At 37.8% G+C, this 15,551-nt stretch overlaps 1 protein-coding gene across 1 annotated transcript; it reads right to left on the reverse strand.

Annotated features, from left to right (window-relative positions):
- Nucleotides 1-1,087: 1,087 nt before the first annotated feature.
- LOC103355970 (TUB like protein 1) lies at nt 1,088-14,520 on the reverse strand. Its single transcript, XM_008279967.1, has 13 exons — nt 14,506-14,520; nt 11,843-11,975; nt 11,577-11,687; nt 11,360-11,485; nt 7,029-7,148; nt 6,685-6,819; nt 6,528-6,610; nt 6,266-6,430; nt 5,994-6,106; nt 5,778-5,886; nt 5,579-5,677; nt 3,936-4,107; nt 1,088-2,154 (listed from the first exon to the last, which is right to left on the reverse strand). Exons 1-13 carry the CDS (start codon nt 14,518-14,520, stop codon nt 2,021-2,023), a joined length of 1,515 nt encoding a protein of 504 aa, XP_008278189.1. The 3' UTR covers nt 1,088-2,020.
- Nucleotides 14,521-15,551: the final 1,031 nt, after the last annotated feature.

Consider the following 15,551-nt stretch of genomic DNA (forward strand, 5'->3'; position numbering starts at 1 on the left):
TCATTTAATGTATAGCAACCTTGTCTACATAATCACAACCTGTGATAGTGTCAATTAAAGGCATTAAGTTGTATGTAATGTATAGTTTGCTGTCATTTTTTTTTTTTGCCTCTTTGTAAAGCACACATCAACATAAATCTGTTGCATAATTATACACTTGCAGTTATAGCAGCTGAATGCAATAAATTAAATAAACTCCAGTGTTTGTCCATTGTAAATACACATAGTGCACTGCAGTAATTCAAAGGGAAGCACTGAGAGCTAATGCTGCCGTTTTCCTTTTTTCCGGGCTAATTTATTGAAAAAGCTTTCAAGCACTGACTGTTTGTGTATCTCGATAAATCACGCAAATTTAGACCCACACTTTTACGTCCAGCAACAGCTCCTTCTGTTGGCGAACAACATGGTTGCAACATTTTAGGATAATACATTTTTACTGAGACACAACAGCAGAAATACTATGCATACACATGGTGTGAAAATGACTAATACTTGAGCTTATTGGCATTTAAGAATGACAACAGCTCTGCCAGTTGTTTAGCTGGAACTCACGTAACAAAACAGACAAAGGGGGAAGAAGAACTCACCTTGCAGCATCTGTCCAGAAGAGCCGCCAGCTTCAGGCTTCATTTAATCTGCGAGTTTGGACAACTGCCTGAGCAGGTTCAGGCAGAATACACACCTCTCACTTACTCTCAAGGCCCTCAGTTCAAACAGGTTTTTCATCCTGAGTGAAGCTCCTCTCAACATGTCAGGCAGCTACTGAAGAAAACCGTGGGTGTCTCTAAAACTCGCAACTGGAATCTGTCTGATTATCTGCCAGCTGCCTTCTCACAGCAGATGAGACAGTCATAAAACATATTTTATAACTATTCCAACAGATTACAAATACCTATTGTTTAGGGCTTTACAGAGGGATTGTGGGGACTAAACCCTAAAATAGGATTTTGTCATTTTAAGATAGCACTGACTGTCTGCTAAATCCCATATGGTTTATTATATCATTGTGATTTGTACTATATCCAAACTGAGAAACAAGATACGGCTGACAAAAACCTTTTTATACCATACAAGTTGACTTCAATAAAATTTAATTCACATGCATCATGACAATAAGCCTAGAAATGCAACAAAGGCAATGTTCAGGTAAATCATTGATGTTTACAAAATTCTGGAACCAAAAACATGAAAATAGAAAAACCTACAAGAGCTCAAATATAAGACAGACAAAAGAAACCTTTCAAAAGTAAAACTTATATCGAATTATCATATGTTAACATTAGATACCTAGAGATAAAGACACTCTAAAATGTTACACATCTATGCATGTTACATCAAAAATATCTGAAATTGTTTCAGTCACCAAACATGAACAGTCCATTGAGAACGACAGCTGTTGTGAGATTTACTAAGCTTTAAGATTAAATATTTTATGCTGACCGAGTGACAGTGTGTCATCTGTGCAGATTGTTGATGTGTCACAGAGTGTTACTCTGCCAATTAAAATTACATTTTTACCTTAAAAATAATAGATACAAGGCCCTGGTGACCTACTGGTATTTGCGGTATACAGCAATAAAATAGAATACAGCATAACAAAGCCAAAACATAACAAAGTTCAACATCTTTCATCAATGTTAATAATCTATAAACACCTTCATCATTGTTGTGGTACATCATCTGCTCAGTACCTCATAACTTTCCAGTCAATGCAGTCCTTTGGAATGGTGTGTGTTTTTCTGTAATTCCCAGCAATTCAGATTTTCCACTGAATTATGAAGACACAAAACAAGATTTTCCTGCGCCATGCCGTGCAAGATCAGATAATATGAGACTGATTTTGTTTCTTACACCTGGAGGGGGAGTCAGCCGCATGTACTGTTGCATCAAAAGAGCCAGCGTTTGTTGTCAACCTATCACAGAAAGTGTAGGCGAGCCCAAAAACATGGGTTGGTCAGATGTGAGTATGGGCCTGTTCTACAGTGGTTTCAGTTTGAGTAGAAAACCGAGAATCTTTGTGTTATTCGCAAGCGATTTTGCCATCAAAGCTGGAGAGCGCAATTGCAAAGGCCTGCACGGCACACAGCGGGTAGTTGAAGTCCAGTGTGAAAATGTCATCAGCTATTCGTCCAAACTGCATCACGATGTAGTCCACTGGAAAAAGCAAAGAATAGTTTAGTAGATATAGCAATATTTAAATAATGTAATTTACATATTGCGAGCTTACTACCTACAGTGCCTTTTAAAAGAATTCATCCCCTCTTGGAAATTTTCCCCTTTCATTGCTTTTCACCATTGAATCGTGGTCTATTAATTGACATTTTTTTGACAAGAATTTACTTTAAAAATAGACTCTTTCACGTCAAAGTGAAATCCAACTTGTACAAAGTAATACAGATTAGAAGTATGCACCCCCTTACCTCATTTAACACAGGTGCAGCCAACTGGTACTAAAAGTCACACAATTAGTGAAATGGAGATGTTTTTTGAGGTCTGTGAATGTGTCTCAGGTGATCTTAGTATAAAGACATCTGTATCTGGAAGGTCCAGTCACTGAGGGAATCAGTGCGCCTGGATATAACTCCACCAATAATACTTCTAGCAACTCCAAGAAAAAGTAATTGAAAAGTCAGGGGATGGAAACAAGAAAATGTCCAAGTAAATGAATACCCCTTGAAGTACAGTTAAATCCATCATTAAGAAATGAAAGGTGTATGGTACATGTTTAAATATGCCAAGAGCAGTCCTTCCTCAAAAACTAGTGACCATGCAAGAAAGAGACGAGTGAGGGAGGCCACCAAGACTCCTATGACTCCTCTGAAGAAGCTCCAAGCTTCAGCAGCTGAGATGGGAGAGGCTGTTTTTACAACAATTGTTGCTTGTTCTTCACCAGTGAAAACTTTATGGGAGAGCGGCGAAGAGAAAGCCACTGCCGAAAAAAGCTTACACTAAAACTCGACTAGAGTTCTCGATAAAGCATGTGGTAGGCTGAGGTTAAGTGGAAGAATGTTGTTAGAGCAAATGAAAACAAGATTGAGCTTTCTGGCAATCAGAATCAACGCTATGTTTGGTAGAGACTGAACACTGCACATCATGACAAACACACCATGTCATGACTGAAATGCCATCCCTATTGTGAAGCATGGTGGTGGCAGCATCAAGATGTGCTTCTCAGTAGCAGGTCCTAGAAGGCTTGTAAAGGTAAAGGGTAAAATTGAAAAAGCAAAGTACGGGAAAATCCTGGGCAAAAACCTGATGCAGTCTGCAAGAGAACTACGACTTGGGAGAAGATTTGCTTTCAAGGACCGTTTACTAATGATCCCTGTGTAACTGGACAGTGCTTGCGCAGGTTTGCAAAAAAGTAAGGAGTAAAATTGCAGTGTCTTGAAATGCCAAGCTGGTTGAGTTCTATCCTTACAGGCCTAATTCTGCAATGACAGCCAAAGGTTCCTCTATTAAATACTGGCTGGAAGAGGGTTAATACTTATGCAATCACTTATTTTATATAATACACTTTTAATTGTACATTCTTAAACTGAAAATGATTTAATGTTGAATAGCAGTAAAAGAGGAAAACCTCCAAGTTTGTTGTTTGTTTTTCAAAAACTGGAGCCAAGAATTGTGCAAATAATGATAAAATTAGGAGTTCCTATTGATGAATACCTTGATAATGAGTCCTAAATGTCTATTATCTTGATGATGTCAAAATGTTATAAAAATGTTTGGTCATTATCTATTTATCAATCTAAATCTCATCATTGTTGTCAGATAAAACTAAAGCGAAAGTACATCTAACTAACCGTACATCTTTACTACCTATTTCTTTATATCTTGCCAGTTACTTGCTGCGTATTTCCTTGTCCAATACATTAACATGTAGTTGTGAACAAACAGCAGTGCTTGCCTGAATTGAAAGATGCGTAAACAGTACTCACAGTCTTTGGTATGGACTATCTGGAAGTTCTTGATGGAGGCCTGGGTGACCCTGCCGTTGAAGTTCAGCACATGGGACGCAGTTTCTTCATTCCAAACAGGCGTCTTGTTGTGAAGCTCGATTAGATTCTCCATCCTTCTGTTCTGATGCCTTATCAACAAGCCGTCACAATCCTGCAAGGAATTCAGAAAACATTTGTCAGTGAATATCAACAAGAAGTAATATGATTTTGCACACTGGCCTCGAGCTGCTCTTATAACAAACAGATCAAGCTGTGAGCATTATGGAAATCTTGTTTTGTGGAGGACTAACTTGTGAACTGTGTATTTCTAAGGACATACTTCCTACTCTTTCACTTTAAAAACTTGGAGAGTAACTCTGAACAGAGGCAAAGCCCCTCTTATTATGTATAACACAGATACAATGAAAAATGTATTGTTCAAATGTAATGCACTGTAACATTTTAATCCATTACCTCAACAATAAGAAAGCTGTTTGATGGTTAATAAGTAATTACTGAATTAAGCAGCTGTCATAGCTTTCAAATGCACTTTGTAGCCAACTGAGACGCTTTCTGTTCTTGACTCTAACTTGTAAATCACTTCAAGTTCTGGGATATTTCCGTGAGGTCCACTCCAAAAGCTTCTGCTTGTGTTTCTTGAAGTAGTTTATGGTGGATTTTATCGTCTGCTTTGAATCTTTGCCCCGATGTAGAAGCCAGTCTCTTTCCAGATTCAGTTTCTTAACCGCCTGCATGGCACCACAATCCAGAATTTGCTGATACTTAGTGGAATCCATGATTCTCTTTATCCGTGCCACTGGCTGCCACACAACCTCAAAGCAGGATATTTACACCACCATGCTTAACAGCTGGCAAGGTGCTCCTTTCATCCAGTGCTGCCCCATTTTTTCTTCAAACATACCTTTCGTGATTGTGGCCCAAGAGTCCACTTCTAACTTTATCAATCTGCAACACTTGATCCCAGAATGACTCCAGATGTTTCTTTGCAGACTTCAGACACTGACCTTTGCGATGAAGTTGTGGATTCGCTTTTCTTCTGTGTAGACCCTGTTTGTGCATCAGCAACGCACAATGGGATTTGTGCATCACCACTTGCAATCTTACATGCAGATTTATCTGAAGGTCTCCTTTGTCTTCCAGATCTTGTCTTTGACTTTCATAGGTCCACTTAACTGCAAATTCTTAGTGAAAACTCAGTGGAAATATCTTTCTAAATATCTTTATCTGATATCTTTCTATATCTCTCTCTCTTGCTTTACAGGCCTCAGCTAGCTTCATTTTCTCTCTGTAACTTACAGGCGCCCATAGTTGACTTTTTCTAAGATTTTAGGGGGCAGACACTGACAATTATAGTATTACTAAATAAAGTTTGGAGACTTTACAAATAGTTTCAGCTATCCACAAATGTTGCTATGTCTCAAAATGCTCTCTACTTTTAAAGTTTGTAAAATAAAAAAAGAAACATTTGAAGTTTCATTCTTCTTCTGTAGGGTTGTATTTTCTTCTGTTTATTTTAAAACCTTATAAAATAAGGGCTTTGCTCATGGTTGCACAAACTTTGTTATAAGACTGTATGCATGAGGACGTGGTATTTTCTGTTATTCTATTTTTGATGTATTTACATTTCTCGGTCGGACTGGCACTCGATCGTTGTTCTTGTCCATTCCTGGGATGAGGACTGTCATCCTTCTGGGCCCTTTCATTCCTAAAACGTTTGTTTCCTGAAGCCAGATATAAGCAAAATCAGAACTTTTACATTTTCCACTTCTGTTTTTAAGGCAAGTGCACGAGTGAAATGCACTGCAGGTATGTGCTACTTACATAGATGATGCCTGCTAACTCTTGCCGTGCATTAGACATGTCTGGAAGTGCTCTTTCTGGATTCAGAGCGTTGTCAAATACAGTGAACTTAGTCCCCATTAAATTTGACCTGTGCAATGTAGAAAATAATACATTCAATTAAAACTGCAGAAAATTAATACTTTTTATGATTGATCGTATTTTGCGTCCTGCTTTTGGATGAAAAGTGCAAAGTACCTCAGCTTTCCGACGAAATTCTCTCCACCTCTTGACAGATCTGTGGCATCAATGGAGATGAGGTAATTTGAAGTTGTGCTTTTCTTTCTTTTCCTCCCTGCCAACAGAAATGTCTACACAGAAAAAAAAGAGAAAGAAAACAGTCTAAAACTATCAAACTATCAATTATCATTGAATTCTAATAATTGAATGAACTACTGACAGGTCTGCTGTTGTATGTTGTTTCTAAATCGGGCTGCTAGTTGGTGCATAATATTGTTAATATTACTGGCCTTCTTTTCATTATCTAGATGCAGGTAGTATGTAGGGTAGAGGCTCTTATCCATCCCCCTCTGGTCCCGAGTCACTCTGCATTTGACAGTCACACCCTGCGGAGCCGGCTGCATCACAAACTTCTCCAAGTTGTCGAACTCAATCTCAGGCGAGGGAGATCTCTCCTGGTCAAGAACAGCAAACACGTTTTGTTTCATGGTTCACTCTAAATGTTTTCTTGTGTGTCTAACATGACGCAATGTGATTAAAAATGTTTCTTGCCTTTTTCTTTTTTCCTTTGCCCTTCTTCTTCTTAGATTTCTCTTCTTTTTCTGACTCAGAATCGTCACTCTCTTCTGCCTTTGCTGAAGTGCACAAAAGATTTGTTACATGATTGTTGTTGACTGAAACTGTTGGGGAAGTTAAGTGGTAAACTCACCTTTTTTCTTTGTCTTCTTATCTTTGTCTTTATCTGCCGATGCTTGGAACATGGATGCAGAACCAGCAGTGGATTTCTTCTTTGATTTAGTTGATTTTGTCTCCTCTTCACTGTCGTCACTGTCTGATTTGGCAGCTGCTCAATAAACAGATGTAAAGAGTTTTAGTTGAATTTCAGACATTTACATAAACTAAGCTTCCTGAGCCGTTATTGTCTGTAATAAAGTCCGCATGTTCATATTTCAGCATCAAGTTGCATGCTGTTCGGTAAATCTAAAGGTGTGAGGTGTCATTTGCAGCTAGGAGAGCAGACGAAAAAGTTTAAATGACAAAAAATGTAATCACCTTTCTTTTTGCTTTTAGACTCTTTTTCTCCATTTATCTGGAACATCGATGCCGGTTCTTTCTTCTTGTCTTTTTCCTTTGACTTGGATTTTTTTTCTTTTCCATCAGAATCTTTGTCCTCTGAAAAATGAAAGACAAGTAGAATTTAAAAAATGTTATCTGCCCTTGAATGTGCAAAACTGTAGAATTGCGTAAGCCCACACTGAGGAATGCAGCCCTTTTTTTTTCCAAAGGCAAATAATGTAAATCTCATTCCTTTCTGTAGTAGGCAGACAACTTGGAGAGCAGTGTGGGGTGACTGCCAAACAAATCCAAACTGTAATCAATGAGCCAGCAAGGACTTGAGAGTGGGGCAGATGTGCAGCAGCAGAACTAATTTTGAGCAGGCACTCTTGATTTTGTGCGCACTCAGTTTTAAATCTGCTCTCGCTGTTTCTTCCAGTCGTTTTGTCAGTTTCTGACAACTTGTAAATGTGAGAGGCAATCAAGCTTAATTGAGACAGATGTTTTTTTTTTTTTTAGAAATTAGAATTATACCTTTGACAGTTTCTTTTGGACGACGGAAAAAGATGATGAGGCACTTTGGAAAGCAGACTGACATTAAACACATATAAAGTATTTCTGCTCTCAGTTAAAGCTTCTGTGCAAAAGAATCCAGGCTGCTGGAAGATAACGAGGTAATGGACCCTGAATTCCTCGCTCAAATTAGTGGCACAAGTCTTGCGTCCGCAAAACCTCGATTACACTCACAATACTGTCAACGCTTGCATTGAAAACTTGTCCCACATTGCCGAATCTGTCCCAACGTGCCCTCACATCTAGACTTGCTGACTAATGGCTTTTCAAAGCTGTTTGTGCTCCCTGCCTGTTTTTGGCAGTAATGAACTTGAAGGATTGGAAGCACGCGGGTAAACAGCATCTAAGGTAAACACTTGCATTGATAGAATTGATAAAACCTACTTTAACTGGTTTGTCTAAATGTCGACTACGATATTTCTTCACCAAACCGTTCGATATTTAAATACACACCGCAAATATAGATTTAAAACACTAAATGACCTCCTTTATGAATAAATGAGAATGAGTGCACCGAAAAGCATCACAAGCATTCACTTGGACTTAAGTTTCTGGCCATCTGCACTCTTCTTTTAGCTTTGTCCTGAATGCTGAGAGAAAAATCTGGCTCTCCAGTTGCTAAATTTTCCCTTATGTTCACCAGCTAGTTCCTAATTGTGCCTGCTGTTAGCGGTAGACAGCGTACACTCGGTTTTAGAGCTGTTTTTCTTGTTGCAGCTGAAACCAACATTACGCAAACAAAACTATAAAGCTGCAGACAAGAAAAGCCACAATAATAAGGTGAAAGATGATGAAATGCTCTGTAGAGTTAAACTGAGGAGTCTGGTGATAGTTCCTTCTGGGTAAAACAGTCTAAGTGACCCTTTTCACAGCAAGCAGTGCGATTGATTACTAATGTACAAATATTTTTTCGAGCTGCTTTAAAAAAATTTTAAAAAAATCAATAAATAAATAAAAAATATTTCAATAGGTTGAAAAGACCAAAAGCCACATGTTGTAAACTGTAACAAAACTTGTAGTGCACATTTGACGTGTACATTTTGCAATGCAGAAAACAAAATAGGCAGCAAAACATCCAGTCCACAGTTGTAAAAATGAGTTCAGATGAAGTCATGCTTACACTGCATCCTGACAATAGTAATGAATTAACACAGCTATATGCGTAGCTGCTTTATGTTTCAGATGTGCTAAAGCTAGAGTGCACAAAAGCTGGACAAGCAGTGAAATATTAACTCAATGCAAACTCAAACTTTTGTTATGATCAAGCTTTTACAGATGTGGACACCACTGTGAGTCTTTCTTGAACAAAGTCTTTCTCTGTGATTTACGGCTACACCTGAAGAGCAGTGAAATAAAAATAAAAAACAATGATTTCACAACAGGTAAAGGCTGATATTGTTCTAATGCAACATATATGAAACAGCTATCAAACCATATTCTCAGACCTCAGAACATAAAGTATGTTGATTGGATATTTAAGAGGTTACCATAAACAGAGCACATTGCTTTCCTTTACTTTACAGGAACATCACGCAGCCACAAAGACAAGTTAGCACAGGTTTAACCAAAATGACTGACTGCAGATCTGAGATGGAGGAAGGTCAAGCTCAAAGTCGAGAAAACTGGGAATTATCCAACCACAACAAAAGAAATGAGTCACAACACTGGTTTATATCAGGTGGTATTTCAATACTGAGCTGATATTTCTATTCATTTTCAAACTGACTGATACTTCCTTCAGGGTCCAGTCAGAAGAAAAATGAGTGACATCAAAAGTTGTAATTCTGCACATTGAGTCAGAGTTTTATGAAAGAAATAATTAGTAGCATTAGTGCTATTAAGTGTTAACGAGAACTCCTGAGAGGATCATTAGCAGTAGGTAAGTGGATGCTTGCAAAAAAACCCAAAAAAACAGAGTCTACAGCTGTGCTGATTGCTTTATGAGGCTTTACTTGTGCAAAACATTTATCCTGACATGAAAGCATGTCCACAGTGACAGGGCTAACATGCTAAGATTAATGTTAACCATGTTTACCATCTCATTTTAGCATTTTAGTATGCACTAACACTTTATTGATTGGTACTAAACACAAAGTACACCCAAGGCTGATGGTAACTGTACTGGTTCTGCAGACATTTACACCACTGATTGACAGATGCCGCAGGTCCTTCCTTACTGCTGCTGTTAGACTTTACAACCGGCACTGTTCCCAGGAGATCGAAAAACTGTCATATTTCTCTTTGGTACAATATCAACACATTCTGTGAATGATTTCTATTTTTGTATTCTAAAAACCCTGTGTTATATCTATTTTTCTTCATATACTAGAAAATATGCTATTTAGTTAATCTGTGCTAATTTGTGCAATACTAATACTCTATCAGTATTTCTATTTATCAAATAAGTGCAATACAAATGATGCATGCAATAATGTTACTTTTAGAATTAGTACTTGTGTGTGTGTGTGTGTGTGTGTGTGTGTACATATATACATGTCACATTCCTTAAAAGGTTGCACTGTTTTTGCTGCCGTAACACTGCAAATGTCCCCACAGTGGGATTATTAAAGGTTTATCTTATCTTATCTTATCTTATCTTATCTATGATGGTATTATTGGACCAAATGAGATTTTGATCTGATAATGACACCACATGAAAAGTTCAAGTATCAGCAAAGTTAGAAGTTCAGCCTCAAGGGCACATGAAACCAACTTTCATTGCAATCCAAGCATAGAGGTTGAGGATTAAAAACCAAAAAAATGCAAACTTGTGGTTCATCATCTGGAAACCATGAATGTCTGTACAAAGTAAAATTAAACAAAAAATAATGCAGATATTAAGATGTATCACAGAATAGGCACACAATTGCTGGAGGAAAAAGTCAAACGATTACCAAAGTCATCACCTCATCCTCTTGGAACCATGAATATCTGTTCTGTATTTCACTGCCATACGTTCATTAGCTGTTGGGTTATTTCCGTCTGGATCACAGTGGCAGAAAGACCGACTGACCCACAGCGCAACTACTAAAGCCATGCTGTAAGAAGGGCTAAAGATACCCACATCCTCGTGGTGTAATGGAAGTTTATTGTCTTGCTATAACTTGCTAACTTTGTTTGCAAGAACATATACATATGCCTACAGTGCATTTGCGTAACTCAATGTTTTAGCTCAAGAGGTCATCCTTAGGCCACAAGTTTTCCAACAGTGAAGGTGCTGTGACCTACTTCCCTGCTTGGCAGTAAGGTATTTCTGATAATTAGCAGCTGCAGGATGTGTTGCACCTCGACTCTCTTCTCCTCTTCCTTCCTTTTCCAGTATCTAATCTTTGTTCGTTTCAGACAGATATCTCTAGTCACACGCACACTCATAGTCACACCTCATGCAATGTTAGGATTATCCTGTCTATGCCTACATAAGACTGTTAGAAAGCCTGCCCACACATCTCCCATTCACTTCAGTTTCAATGAGAATGTGTTCTACAGTTTGGGAAAACATATTTGTCTCTGACACAACTTATGAGACCTGCAAAGTAAAAGTGTTACACAAGGCTAAAGAGGCTAAAACGTTGAGTGACTGACTTTTATAACACAACTGTTCAAATTCAGCCATTGTAATATCTTAATGACATTTTCCACAGTGAGCTTCTTATGGACAACCGACTCAATTAACTGTTGTGTTTTGTTGCCTGTGCTGCCAAATCACCATTACACAATAAAATATTCTAATCCTCTTAACTACAGTCTGGTCATACCTTTAGATTTAGATTTTTTTTCTTTGGCAGAAGTCGCAGACGGAGAGCTGTCCTTTGTTGTTTTTTTCTTAGTTTTCTTTTTGGGGGTGTCCTCTTCATCGTCGTCATCATCGTCGTCATCTGTGTCTGAACCTGCAGTCATGGAAAGCATATTCATTAGACCATATTTACCTTCAAAATAAGAGTATGCAATATTACACAGTCATCAATGCATCACCTTTCTTCTTCTTCGGAGCACTTTTGGTTTTCTTTTTTGGCTCTTTCTCTTTTTCTTTTTCTGGTTCTTCTTTGTCTTTTTCTGGTTTCTTTTTCTTCACTTTCTTTCCATCTGCAATGTTGATATGAAAACAAACGTGCAACCACTGTGGTTAGATCTCAGCAAAGACAGTCAGCTCAAGAGAGACATTCAAAATATCACAGTTTCTCATCTGCTTTCTCTGTGATAAATGCTTGTAATGTCACAGTCTCTTTGAAGTTTCTCACTTTGAATGGCAGAACTGTCCTCTTCGACTACATCTTCACTCTTCTTGGTCTTTGGTTTTTTCGGTTTGGCCTCAGTTCCATTTAACTTGGCTTCTGTCGTGCCATTGGACTCCTCTTTCTTCTTTTTCAGCTTCTATGAATTTTCCTGTAAGATAAAAGAGAGATTAGAGGTGGGACTTGTGGAGGGAGGAGAAGTAACAATGATCACAATCGAAACATATGAAAATTGTGAGACAGAAAAAAATATCTTGATAGATTTCATCAGAGCAACAAGATAATTATATAGAACAGCTTACCATTGGCATGTGAGGAGAAGCAGGAGGTGGGAAGAGAGAAAAGAAAATGAAGGTCAAGAGATTTACATCATCATTACTACTTCACTTGTTATTAGTTTTATTTAATTTTAAGTGAAATTATTCACATTAAATTGTATTTAATTTTTGCATTAGTGCAGACAGTCACAAATGTCGTAATTGACTTCTGGCATGTAGGATGTGATGTTACTGCTTCGTATAAATGATTTGACTTTAAGAATTCAGGCTTAACACACATTGCGTGAGTTAATAGTGATATAATGCTTTTAAAACCTGCGTTGTCTAAACTTGAATAATCTATTGCTATTTTTGATAGCACAGTTTTGTAACATTCACTCACAGCCACACACACAAAAAAAGAGAAAAGAACCAAACAAGTTTGGTAACCCTTTTATGTAACCGGGCCAGGCCCCCTCCTGAGCACCAAGACACTTAAAATAAAAGCATCTAAATCATATTACCATACATCAAATATTAGTTTTGCTGGTACTTGTGGGGTATTTCTGGATATAGCAGCTCTTTCAGAAAAAAAAAAAATCAAACCTGCTGAGAACCTCAAAGGCAACATAATAAGAGCCTAAAGGTAAGTGGAAGTAGGAGAGCGCTTGAACGTCAATTTCGTACAGATAGTGGCTCTCTCTAGTCTGATGTTGAAATATAAATCCTCATGCATTTTATTCATATTTCATGTTAATATAATTCTTCATAACTCATTCATTTGCTGTTTTCTTTTTTAATACCGTCAACATAAGATTCTATGAGGGGTTTCAAAAGTCAAAAGGGGGCTCAAACCCTGATCCTCAGTCCTCCCCCACAATATCCATTTATGTGTTCTTAGAAAAATTTGACTGGTTATTTTCTTATGCCGTAACTGTCAAACAAGTTTAATATTTAGTTTAATAATTATATTTACGGTTTAATATTTTCATATTATAATAAGTAGAAAGAGTATTCACTTCAGTTTTTACCAAAGATTTCATAAGCGTGTGAAGTCAGAGGACTAAACCTTATCACCCACCAACAGGAACAACGTGTCACCGTCCCGAGTCGCAGCGAATAAGGTCAGTGTGATTGCGGACAGCGGAGACAGTAAAGGTAATCCTATTAGATGAAGATCCTGCATCGATGGAGGCCTATTTGTGTCCACGGAAAATCCACAACTCAGAGCAATGGCAGCAGAGTTAACATTCGTCATATTGGGATGAATTGATGCATCTAAGCTGTGCAATGTCATTTTACCCTTCACCCAAATGACCCTATTTGTCCTTTGTATCTGTCGACTGTAGCAGCAGTCTTGTTTACCAATAAAATCTTAAAAAATGTTGCCCACTGTAATCAAATCCTAAAGAGTGAATAAATGTCTTGTTATTGCCACATGATATTTTCAAACGGTTGGTTTATACTCTGATCAAAACATATACTTTGATAAAAATGAAAAACTTTAGGGCAATCCTGGACAACCTGACTCATATATTGCATTATTCCTGCAACTGACTGAAGAAATTTGCATACAACCAAAAAGATTCATGAACTTATGATCCAAAATATTGTGGAAAAGGAACAAAGAGTTTGACTTAGTCCATATCTGATGATGCAAGATTTGCTTGACTACTAAGCTAAAAAAAAATAAAATAAAATAAAATAAAATAAATTGTTGAAATATGCACTTTTAGAAAAGACATAACTAGAGAAGGCCTTTAAGTAGAAAATAACGTAATGAAGGAAATTTTGTTGTCTTTGGTTTGGATGCCACTACAGTAGCACTATAAGTGGTTTGGATGGCGGGATTACTGACTGCCTTCAATCCCTCATGCATGCCTTTGCAGATGTATTGCTAGGCAGAGAGCTCCATAAACCTGGACATAATAATTGAGATGCAGTTAATGTAAATGTAAAGGTGCATACTCGGATGAGTTTTTACTTTTGAAGTCATGTATGAATATTGCACCGGTTGGATAACCTGGGTCATTCCTATGGTATACCTGCCACAGTGGTATCTGTATACAGAGCAGATCTCTCACATGTGGGTCAGAGATTATTTCCAACATAAGCTACATAATTTTAAATATTCTTTCTTCTTAAATTTAAATCCAAATTTAATTTCAATTTCATTTACATAGAGCAACATCTCCTCAACTTTGCAGAGGCAGGCTAACCAGAAATAATCGTGTTGATAACTCCTATAAAAATAATTTGTCAGATCCCTTAGATTCAACTCCACAAGTATAACAGCATGTAATAGCCAAGCAGTTGAATAAACAATTATAAAAGAAGTTGCTTGAGAATTAATTTAAACTAAAAAAAAACAAAACAACAAAACCACACAAAACCACAACCTGACCCTTTTACCTTCTCTCCAGACATTCCGTGGCCTCCAAATTCAGCTCTGCTTCTTTTTAGAGGTTAGAAAATAAAAAAAAAGTAGGCCTCTCAAGAAAGATAATGAAAGAGTGAGAAAGCCCTGTACTCACTGCGTCTCCATCAGCAGAAAGTTGTTAATAGGATTTATGCGTAAAGCCATCTGCTCTGCAGAAACACGTCAACGGGAGAAACCACAAATGCTTGGGAGGAGGGAGAAGACTTGTTTGTCATGTGTCCACTATTCAGGGAGCTAAAACAAATTTTGGTTTGCAGGGTTCTTGTGCCAGTGCCAACTTCAGCATGGCTCTTACAAGATGATGCCCCTAATTTCCTTCCTTTAAACCCACTCCAATGTTAAGGCCTGACAGTCAGGCTCATCATTGCTCGCTGTCTTTTATTTACCTGCAGCTGTGGGTCACAACCAGAAACAGAACCTTCCTCCTCTTGTGTCCTGGGCAAAAACAATGAAAAGTAACTGTCATAAACACAATGACGACCTCTCAATAAAACCTTCCTTTTAATCTAAAAGATTCAGGCTGTCATTTTGCTACCTGAATCACTTACTTTTAGATGTGTTGACTGGAATAGGGCTGGAATAGGGAATAGTGTGTTCCAATTTCCATGAGACAAGTAGTCCAAGACCCAAAGATATTTAGTTTAACATCATGCAAGAAAACCAGTGGAAGAAGAATCTAAAACCAGAAAGTCTTGGGCCTTTTTGCTTACAAGACGTTTACAAAATATAACCAAGCTGGTTCTATAGCCAGCAAGCTCTGTGGTGCAAAGTACCATTTTTGTAATAACAGGTCACACAGGGAATGAGAACTGGGCCTAAGCAGGTCTGCCTGACAGAAACAAATTAAGCTTTCCTTTGCAACTAATGGGTTTAACACCACTTGGCTAGTAGCAGTGGAAAGTGGGTGTGGTATAGCACTAATAACCATTCAGAAAACCACAAAGTATCAGGTCGGACTAATGGCAGGCACGAGGAGGACACCTGACACATATGACTGCTTACATGGCAAATACATTTA

This window comes from Stegastes partitus, unplaced genomic scaffold, assembly GCF_000690725.1.
Source record: "Stegastes partitus isolate 25-593 unplaced genomic scaffold, Stegastes_partitus-1.0.2 Scaffold5, whole genome shotgun sequence".
In the NCBI taxonomy this organism is placed as follows: Eukaryota; Metazoa; Chordata; class Actinopteri; family Pomacentridae; genus Stegastes; species Stegastes partitus.